This window comes from Scatophagus argus, chromosome 14 (assembly GCF_020382885.2).
Source record: "Scatophagus argus isolate fScaArg1 chromosome 14, fScaArg1.pri, whole genome shotgun sequence".
Taxonomy (NCBI): Eukaryota; Metazoa; Chordata; class Actinopteri; family Scatophagidae; genus Scatophagus; species Scatophagus argus.
This window is the reverse complement of record NC_058506.1, coordinates 9,217,876-9,228,750: the sequence shown is the minus strand read 5'-3', so window position 1 is coordinate 9,228,750 and position 10,875 is coordinate 9,217,876. Positions and strand designations below refer to the sequence as shown.

The window sequence follows — 10,875 nt, the reverse complement described above, 5'->3', positions numbered from 1 at the left end:
AACACTGTATAAGTAACATCTTTAAATTCAGCTGCCGTTACTGACCTGACTGCCCTGTGCTCTCAGTCTCTACATCTCTCTTACCTTGTCATTTCTCTCACAAAGGAACTTCAGTCTCTGAGCTCTTTTGTGCATGAAGACACCATCCAGGTGGCCAGTCTCCACAGAACGAATCTCGATGGCCTTTTCTCCCCATCCCATGATCTGATTTGAGCAGATATGAGCTAGAAAGTAAAATGCAATATTAGCAATACAAAAGCTGATATGAGCTTATATAGAAGATGCTTCTACTTTTATCTATTGTTTTCTGTTTCTGGATTTGAGCCGCACCAACAGATGTGGGCATCTCGCCCCACTGCAGGACCACGTCCTTGATGATGCGTCCGTAGGTGTTGACGTAGACACCTTCATCCTCATAGCACAGAAGCATCTCCATGCCATCTGAGCTGGGCAGGAACACAATTGCATGAGGTGTCACATGGCTCTGGATCTGTTTGAGACGAAAACAGAAGGGATGAGCTCTTGTAGGTTCCACGTCTCACAAAAACAGAAAAAAAATTCTGACATCTCCACAGCTTACATGAACGGGGATATAAATGTCATAGTTGTTTCCGGAGTCCACGTCAATGGCATGAAATCCAGCACACGAACCGTAGATGACCTTCAACCTCTGACCCTCCTCCACTGTCAGGTCGACCAGGACAGGCCTGTGTGGCAGGTCTGCAAAAGACTGGTTAAAAAGGAGTGGAGGGGGTATGGGAGCAGAAAGTAAGCATGAGTAGATCATCAACTTGAACCCTGGTCAGGTTGACTGATCTCACATAACTAATCTAGCTCACAGGACAGGGGAGGGTTACCTTGAAGGCCATGAATTTGTGATAAGGTTTCGGTGCCCAAGCATAGACTTCCACAGCATTCTTCAAAGCAATCACTAGGAACTTTATCCTCTCATATTTCACTAGACAGAACAACCACAAGGCGATCTGACATCAGATACTTGTAATCAATAATTTACAGCACCAGAAGCATATATGACAACGTATCCATAGTGGAACAGACCGCAGTGATGAACAACCATCATCTGTCACTCACCAACTTTGTAGTGCACACAGCCCTCCATCTCCCCCACAGTGGTCCAGCCTTGCTTCTTCTCCACCTCGGGGTCATTGTGGAGGATCTTGTTCCTGAGCCAGGCCAGGTAGTAGACACGCACCTTGTTTTTCTTGCCTTAATAGACACAGAAGGTGATCAGTGAGATTAATTTCAGTCATTTTTTTAAATGAATGTTAACAGTGGTTTTAATCATCTCTTGACCATATTAAGATTTGCAGAAAATACACAGGACTAGCAGGTATACATAAAAATTAAAGCATGAAATACATTTAAATAATTTGATCATCAAATTAATTTCATGATTTTGTTTCTCATAGTTTTGTAGAGACTTAGGGATTGCTAAATTCTAAACTTTTATCAAATGATAAGCAAATGTGTCGACCGCATCTTTCTCCCTATCATTAACATTGCCACTGACTGTTTTATTAAATGTCAACATCTAATAAAAGCATCAGGCATAATCTGTATTAATACAGTATTTTGTAATATTGATGTTTCCCATTTTCAGTACCCAGCTGGTCTGAGATCATGATGAAAAGGAGGTATCTGAAGTCCAAAGTCAAAATGAAATGTAAAATAGCAACAGTGCAGGCGTGAGCACAATTTGGCATCTAGTGTTTGGCATCTACGTAAAGACAGAAGTCTTTTGCCAAAAGCACAGACAGCTTTAACCAACTGCAGTTAGAGCAGATTGGTAATGAGCAGCAGTAATGACCTGATATGGTGATGAGCAGGTTCAGACCCTCCAGGACGTCCATCTGTTGGAACCTGCGGGAGTTGATGAGGGGGTAAACCTTGCCCTGACCACTGCGGTCCAGCAGCTTCAAACCATTCTCTGTGCCCACCAAGAGGTTCACACCTGGGGAGAAACACATGCACAAATAAACAGCTTTTTCATTTAGCATAAAATGTAATTATTGGTTTTCCTGTAGCTACAGCTAAAAATATTTTTACAGGATACTTGTGTTGTAACTATATGACATCTCACATGCTTTTATGTTCCAAAATTATTTCCACATCACAGTGTACAAAAACTATAACACTATGATATTTCAATTCATTTGGAAGAGAATTTTTAAAAAAAAGGTAATGTAAGATAAATGTGCTGTAACTGTGACGTCACTTTGACTTCGTTGTCTACAAGCCTATTTGAAGACGCTGGCACATAAAAACACAGCTTTTTCCCCACAAGTCTTCACCGAGGCAAAAACAGCTTGTGAGAAGAGGCTGGAAGATAAAAATAGATTTGATGATGAAACTAGAGTGGCTGTGTTCTCCCATGAAGAGTTATTAATGTCACACTAATTGTAGGTACACCAGTGGCCTCAAAACTAATTTCCATGTCACAAGTTTTCCGTTTTGATTATATTTGCATCCATAGCCCTGCTGGAACTGACATATTACTTATTTTCAGGATGTCGAGCCAAGGGTTAAAATAACTGTCTGTCTGACTCATTTCTCTCTACTCCAAGTTTTAAGTCTGTGAATTTGCAATCTAATAATAATTTGAGTAATAAGTTAGTTTTAGGCATCTAATCTTGCTTGATGTTCTACATTTTTTGCATTTATACTGAAGTATTGTATCTGTTCTCACCCCAGAGTGCTGCACATAGGATCTCAGAGTTGAACCTCTTCTTGTACTTGCGGATCTCAGGTGTATCATTGGGGGGACGTGTGTTGGTGGGATTGACATTCACCATGGAACCTTTCCTCACCTCCATCTTGAGCTGCTCAAACCTGGAGCCTACACACATACGCAGTAATGGACATGGCTTACCTCAGGAGGGAAAACTCAAAACCAGGACAAAATGGTACAAAGTTTAGAACTAGACACAAATCACTCACAGGGAAACTACAGTCAATTAGTGTTACATTTGTAGAGATTTTTAGTAGCAGTGTAATGAAAAGTCAGGTTCAAGTGGTGAATACTCAGGTGTAGCTCTCTGGTTTAATATTCAAGAATATCCAAGCAGACATTGCTGCAAGTCTGAAAAACTTTTGACTCACCAGTGACTGACATGTTATCCTCTGGACCTCCTGGTGACTGGTACATGCCCAGATCCACAAAGGTGGTGAAGGATGACTTGCCAGATGCTTTAACCAAACCTCTGGACTGATACTGGTGGAGCAGAGAGGGTGTATTAGTTGTACAGTGTTATTTAATTCAACATCTAGTCTGGGGAGACTTTATTTTGTCAGACAAAAATTAAAAACATGGCATGGCATTTGAACAGGAGTTCTAAGGTCTGTATTTGTCATGATGTCCACTTGCAAACTGAACTGATTCACATGAAACTATGTGTGTTTTTGGAGGACTGATGACAGACAGGGAACACATAAAAATAAACCAGAATTTAGGACTGATATACTTAGCATCAGTAAGACTCACATCATAAACAGAGTCCTTCCCAGGGGAAGAGTGAGTAGCTGAATCAGTGGGAGAGTGGGAGGGCTGAACCACATCTGGCAAGTTAGTGTACCCATTATGGCTCCGCTTCTCTGGGGTCTTTCAGGTACAAGAGAAACACACACACACCTTGTATGATCCATGTATTACATAACATCAGTAACAGACTTGATTTATGCTAATCTGCTGTACCAGTTACCAGGACATGACCTCTTTGCTAAAGACACCACAGTAACCACAGGAAGTGAAGCAACAGTTGTGACCAAACTTGCTTTAAAAGGTCCAGTTCATGGTCTTGTCACTTAGGTGCCTCTGTTGATTCACATGCAGCAAAATTATGTTCTGTTCTCTGTCACCATCATTTGAATGACTCCAAACAGATATCAGATTGGGTCAGGTTACAGATGCCATGCACAACGACTTCACTTGGAATTTTTTACTGCAACATTAAGTAAAAGGGGGAAACAAAAAATAAAATACTTCATGAATTTAAACTTTATTTTGTCTCAGTCAGAACCATAACTTGTGCACACCTGGTGGTAAAGTGAAGTTCTCCTTTGCACAGTGGTATGAAACATGGCCTCCTGAACATGATATTGTCTAATCTAGTGGATGACATAAATGTAGGGCTGCCACAGTTCTATGTGATGTAGTTGAATTTCTGTGCTGTCAATATCAAACTTGCTTTAAAAAAAGCAAAATAACTGTGCATGTGAAAGTAATCAAAATTCTCATTTCTGCATACACTGTATAATGTTTGTTGTTTTATTTATAATGCCAGATAAATGAATAACTATATGTCGTTTCCCTGATATTCAGTGACGTGAGTGTAGCTTGGCACAAACATTTGATGCTTATTGCATAGCCACCTGTTAGCTGCATGTTGTCTGTCACTGAATCACACTGCTGTCTTTCAGTATCCCCTTGGGCATATTTACAGTCTACCTATGATGAGATACCAAGCAGCGCTACTTTATCCTAAAATTCTTGAAATTATCAACAGATGAGCAATTCTGAAGCTGTGGCTTCCTGAGTGAGTGCTATTCTTTGGCTTTGAGGAAGTGAAAGTGAAACTCCATGATCAATGACAATATTTTAGACATCCTAATTTTTCTGCTGTCACACTTCATTAAAGGTAAATAGAAAGATAGAAAATAAAATGAATGAACAGAAAATGATGCCGCATGCTGCACCTCCGCCATTTGGTCATTCACATGTGGAAAAAAAGCATACAACACTAAACAACAAAACAGACCAATGGATTTGGATCTTTCACATGTATTGCACTGATGTTTCCATCAAGTCACAATGCATCTTAAACATCAGTACGTATACAGATGACTCACTCTCTGCACCAGCATGGTCTGATCTCCGTAGCCTCCAGCTTGCTCTGCCTCTCCCCCCTCGCCTTCATCTTCATGAACCACCATGGTGTTGACTGAGTCAGTGTCTGCATCCCTGTGACTGAGACCAAAAGAGGAACAGAAGTCAAGGGTGACACAGGACCCAACGCTTTTCCAAAGTGGAAAAGAGTGAATTGTTAGTATTTGTCAGCGTTAGTGTTACCGATCTGTGGGGCTTTCTTCCTCCTCTGCTCCCTCGCCACTCTCGCTCTCCTCACTGCTCTCGCTGCTCTCCGAAGAGGAAGAGTAATCATTGGCCTTGACAGGAGGCCTCGGCTGCTCCTCAGCGCGCTCCTTGGCAAAGAGTCCATGATCCTACACACACACACAGAACACATTCAAAAATGTTTTAAACATCATCTGAGCTATTAAAGAAAGCAGCCAAAAGTGTGTGATAATATGTGATACTAATATGGAAGACAATTCAAACACGACTGAAGGTGAGGGGTCATCAGATGAACGGGCTCAGAAACTGCCCCAGTACTCAGAGCTTGTCACCTAATGATATTTTGGAATGTTTTATGTGACTTTTGAAATGAAGTCAAGCCTTTGTTGAGTGTTGGATGTTCACATAATAGCACAAAAAAACTTGTAAAGAATAGAATTTCATTCAAAGACAAAACATGATTACCCAAAAAATGAAGACAAAAATGGTTTAGAGCATGCAATTCATTCCATGTACTAGAAACAAGGAATGCAGATACAAACTCATGCACAAACACTGAGCACTGCACAACGCACAAAGACACAGTGATACTAACCTCCCCTATAGCTCTCTTGTAACTCTGAATTTTTGAGGTAAAGTCAACAAACAATGATTTGGGTAGAGGAGAAACAGTGTGGAGTAGATCAAATGAAAAGGAAAGGTAATGTGAGAAGAAAACATTTGGTTAGTTTTCTTTATATCAATTTAAACAACAGTTGCATTCGAGATTTAACTGGTTTGAACAGTAAATTGGTGATTTCTGTTTTACAACCTCTTATGTCTGAGCAATATCATGTTTGGCACACAGGCCGACAGTAATGCTAAAATTAGTTTTATTAGTATGGGATACTGGAGCAACATAATGTCTGTTAGAGGGAACCACTTACAGCAGGGCGCCCAGGGCGAGAGGAGGTGCGAGACTCCCCTGGCTTGTGACGACTATCATGGGAGAGAATGGGCGAATCCATTTTGGAGGAACCTGCCAACAGGAATGTGTACAGTGTAGTTATAATCCTGATATCAGACATTCTGCAAACACAGTATGTAGAGAAATAGCACTGGGGAGGCAGGGTCTCACTGAGGATGCGATGCCTCTCTAGAGAGCCAGTCTGGGGCAGATTGGATATGATGCTCATACTGTCTCCTCTCTCCCAGCGATCATTGCGGCTGAGATCTGGATTGCTGCCAGAGGACACGTTGACAACACAAATCAGTTATCTGAAGTCGTTATGAAAACTTACCACCATTTAGGAGGCACTAGTTTAATGAATTATCTGGTCAAATCACTTAGAGGTCTTCAGTACCTGGCTCTTACTGGATGTCTTATGCCAGAGGTGAGGTTGGTGTTGAGAGCTGTGGCAATAGAAGCTGTCCTCTGGGGAATCTGAGAACAGAAACATCATTTACCAGTAGTTTGTAAAATAGTATGACCAAAGATGTGTTCTTGTTTTAACCCCCCAACACCACCCTTAAGAACCTGTCATCAGGGTGACCAAGTACCCCTTAATGCACCAAAGATGAACTGAGGATTTTACCACTTTTGAGGGTATACAAACAATTTTACTCTTCACCCTCATGAGTACAGGGTGGTATTTTAACCACCACCAATGCAGTTCAGAGCTTTGATGGAAAAACGTTTAGTTTAGACTAAGTTTTTGTTTATTAAGACTGAGACTTTCAATTTCCAGTTTATTAACTGTAGTTGAGCTAACATGGTATTTGTGTATAGTGTTGTTAAAGCTAGTGCAAACTGGGGTTATGTTTTGGGGTTGCACACTTTCTGCTAAATTAAAACCAGCCTCTAGAGCTCACCTTGGGTGGGAGTTCCACATCTGGCAGGCGGATCCAAGGGCCACGATCCTCTCTGATTTGGTGTGCCTGTGGTGCCGGGGTTTCAGATGTGGGGTCTGAGTTTTGACGCACCAGCTCTCTAGAGTGCATGGGGCGGGGTGTGGGGGTAAGGGAGGGATCCTGGGTGGGGAAGGCGGACATGGTCTTAGTGGGCTGGTCACAGAGGGACTGAGAGCGAGGGACAGGGGCAGCATAAGGCTTCAGTGGAACCAAGTGAGCCATCTGGAACTGCAGAGGAGAGCAGCAGCACACCAGGACGGCGGAGCAGCCGAGCGGAAAGAGGAAGGTGCAAGAAAGTGCAAGATTGTGTTTGTATTCCAAGGTGATTTTTAAGTTGTTGTTTATTTTAATTTTTACATGATGGATGAAAAGGGAAAAGAAGAAAAAGAAGGCAGTAAATAAGGTAGCACAGACAAAGGGTAAAGCAGCTCAAGAATTTGGGGCAGAAAAGCAGAAGCAGTTGTATCCTCAGTTGTTTTAACCATTTTCAAAAACTCACCTTTCCTTGGCCTCCTTGGGGTTCAACAGGCCTTTGCATGGGTGGGGTCTGAGCAGACTGGACCACTCCTGATTGGCTGATTGAGTCAGAGCGCGACTGGATGGCAGTGTCGGAGACCGTAGTGCAGATTTTGGGTGAGCCCTGTCTGTTGAGTTTACTTCGCTCTTCCACCTGAAATAAGAATGACAGTGAAAGAGGGTTTACTTTATATAGCAGTTTGATTGTGGTGTGTAATACTTGAAATGGAGGTGACATTGCTACCTCACGGGCCCAAGTAGGTTTGTTGTTTGGCTCCAAGTTTTTGTTATAGTGGTAGAGCTGGGGCTTCTTTTCTTGTTGCTGCTGCAGAGACACCAGGTAGGCATGTTCCTGCTGTAGCTGCCTCTGCAGCCGCTCTGACTGACGTTGTTCCTCTAGCTGCTTGCGCTTATACTCCTGAGCAAAGAAATACACTGCTGTCAAGCTGCTGCAAGCCTCAGACTGGTCAGCAGACAAGTCAGACTGGCCATAATAAATCTGCAAAACATCAAGTATTCATTCACCAAAACTACAGTCAGAGGTTTATATACTTAGTTGATCAATGCTGATTTTAATCCACTGAAACAGTAAAAGTATTGGGCAGATTGTATCATTTCGTGTCCTACTTTTAGTGGAGCAGTCAGTTACCAACCCACATCAAAAGAATACTGATTGAGTCTGTAGCTTAACATTTTTTGCAATGTAAAAGTGAGTCAGTTGACTTAATTGTGTTTTCCACTGTGAGTTTGAAGTACAGGTCTCCTTGCCCTTTGAAGGCCTTTGTGGAAACAAGAAATTACAGAGAAATGATAGGAGTTTCAACTGTGAGCCACTCAAATGTAGACTCAGAATGACATTGCCTCTCCTATCAGCAGAGATTGCATATTCAAAATACTTGTTATAATTTGTTCTTCTTTGTTCATTTGTTCTTCTTCTTAACTGCTTAAATTGTAAATCACTATGGGCCACAAAGCAAAGCACTAGATCTCCAAGTCAATCTTCATTATGATGCTCACATATGGCCCTGTGTAGTGAGTGAAAGCACAGGACTGTTCATGCAAATAAGCAAAATATGGTTTCTGAAAATGAGTGCTTTCCTCCACAGTGAGAGAGCCTAGTCTGGCACCTGATAGGGATACCTCGCCCAGGTGCTTTCCCATGTGAAAGGGGACTTTACAGTAGGTCAAGGACACAATCAAAGGATTACAGTACAGTATGACCCTCAGAGGGACATTAAGTAAGCTCCTGTGAAAAGGGAGATATGGGTTTCCTGCCTTGCTGTGACCTTAACACAGATATGTTCAATTTTTAGGGATTTTTAATCTCTCTCTCTCTCTCTCTATATATATATCTATCTATCTATATATCTATATATATATATATATATATATATATATATATCTATATATATATATACATATATATATATATATAGATATAGATATAGATATATGGATATATATATATAGATAGATATAGGAGGGATATTCCACTCCTCCCAAACAGCTTTCATGCTCATTTTGTTTGAGGCCAGGCTAGTGATTATTATCAACTACTTCCATGTAAACTATGAGATAACGGAATGCTAAAATTCCTTCCTGAAGGATAACACAGAGGACAGCTCTATGTCACGTATTTATTCACTGACAAACAACAGCACCATAAGACATATGAATATAGATTTGAGACAACTTTTATTTGCAGTGAATTATGGCTGACTTCACACTTTCTGCAGCTACCTATCAAAGATGTCCAGAAGTCCTTTTTTATTCATGCTTTTTGTTAGATTTCATTTGATTTTAGAAGTGGTTTAGTTTAATGTGATTCAGGTTTTGCCTATTACCATCTTCATTACATCTAATGAAAATCATTAAAGGAAGGCTCTTAACTGTAAACCAGTTACAGAAAGTGTTAAGATAGTATTAACATGTTTGATTAAAAAAACCTAAGAGGGACTGAGTTCATTACATGCAGGTGTATTACAGCTAGACACATAGGACAAATTTTTGACAAATCAAATCATGACGAAGAGTCATGTTGTCTTGTTTGTAGCGGTCAAGAATGTTTTCACAGCTTTACAGTTGTTCTTTTTCAACTGACTGTGTATTGGAAAAAAAGTTATTTGGGGCCTTTTATGTCATGTAATCATGCAATACCAACTGTAGTCACTACACCAAACTACACCAGAATTCCCAAAACTACTCCAGGGACAAGATGATGTATATAAACAGGGATTATTCCTTATCTAGCATGCGTAGGTATCTGAATTGAATCATGCATACAGTAGTGAAGACTGGGCTTTATTTTCCATCCAAAAACACAGGAATAAAGACCTAAGGCTGTGACTCAATTCAAATGACAACAATTTATATGCTCCAAAGAAGCTATCTCAAACAAAGATGTCTGAAGTGTGGAAATGCTTCTGAAATCTTCCCAAAACTGCCCACAAAATCTAGGCCAGTGCATGCCTTTTTTAAGACATGCAATATTGTGGGAGATGCACCCACACTCTTCAAAATGTAGAACATATCTACATCAAGGGGCTGCACATCTAAAACCTGAATTTGCTCTATTTTGTTGTAAATACATGTAGGGCTGTCATATTGCACAAATATTCATGCCTTTTACTCCACCTAAAAACATCCACCCCAGACACAAGCAGAAATGTATTACTGCAGTGTTTTGTTTTGACGTAAACTGAAAAGCCACATTGTTGTGAGGACACACAGTATTTTCGTTCATAAGATAATATAATCCATAGGAAGACATGGAATCCTGTGCAGCAAAAACATGAAATGATAAAGGAGTAATGAGGACTAGTTACCATAAGCAGTGCTTGCTCCTGAAGCAACTGCTGCTGAAGAATTTCTAACTGGCGCTGCTCTTCTTCTAACTTATGCCTGATAAACTCCTGCACAAAGGTAAGAAGGTACAAGTATTGTATGCATTAAGGTGGGAAAAGGGAAATGAATATACAAGGGGGAGGGGTGGATGATAGGGGCAGACAACAGTTATGTAATGCTTTTCCAGCAAATAACAGAAACTGTGTTGCCCTGATAAAAATCAACAACGCCAACACTGAATTTTCCTGATAAAACATGCAGTCCCTGTTTAGTTGAAAGAGACAAATAAAAGTCACCATGAAATAAAACATCAGAGTCTAGTACTACACAAAGGTTGTGATAAATGACTACATTAAGAATAACTATTCAGCAATACACTGTTAAGGCACCATACTAACATACAATCTGTATTTGACACTACAGGTGATGGTGCTATGATGCCAGACTCTTGTGTTACTGAGGGTAGACTGGAAACAGCATAAGAGACGCAGAGAGCTCACCCACAGAAAACTCATCTCTGAATAAATACACTAATT

The 10,875-nt window shown here is 40.7% G+C and overlaps 1 protein-coding gene across 5 annotated transcripts in view; it reads right to left on the bottom strand.

Moving 5' to 3' along the window:
• mink1 (misshapen-like kinase 1) overlaps window positions 1–10,875 on the bottom strand; it is a 32,769-nt gene that overhangs the window by 6,908 nt on the left and 14,986 nt on the right. For 2 of the 5 annotated variants that reach the window (XM_046410053.1, XM_046410052.1), the window contains exons 13-30: window positions 10,321–10,407; window positions 7,740–7,913; window positions 7,479–7,649; window positions 6,941–7,207; window positions 6,433–6,512; window positions 6,207–6,310; window positions 6,016–6,107; window positions 5,087–5,238; window positions 4,867–4,984; window positions 3,503–3,619; window positions 3,121–3,232; window positions 2,708–2,857; window positions 1,829–1,972; window positions 1,093–1,227; window positions 858–958; window positions 581–730; window positions 331–490; window positions 85–224 (exon numbers count right to left, since the gene is read on the bottom strand). In XM_046410053.1, the coding sequence (XP_046266009.1) occupies window positions 85–224; window positions 331–490; window positions 581–730; window positions 858–958; window positions 1,093–1,227; window positions 1,829–1,972; window positions 2,708–2,857; window positions 3,121–3,232; window positions 3,503–3,619; window positions 4,867–4,984; window positions 5,087–5,238; window positions 6,016–6,107; window positions 6,207–6,310; window positions 6,433–6,512; window positions 6,941–7,207; window positions 7,479–7,649; window positions 7,740–7,913; window positions 10,321–10,407 (2,454 nt within the window). Of the gene's footprint in view, window positions 1–84; window positions 225–330; window positions 491–580; window positions 731–857; window positions 959–1,092; window positions 1,228–1,828; window positions 1,973–2,707; window positions 2,858–3,120; window positions 3,233–3,502; window positions 3,620–4,866; window positions 4,985–5,086; window positions 5,239–5,282; window positions 5,709–6,015; window positions 6,108–6,206; window positions 6,311–6,432; window positions 6,513–6,940; window positions 7,208–7,478; window positions 7,650–7,739; window positions 7,914–10,320; window positions 10,408–10,875 lie in introns of those variants that run through there. The other 3 variants (XM_046410055.1, XM_046410054.1, XM_046410056.1) reach the window with 3 other exon arrangements.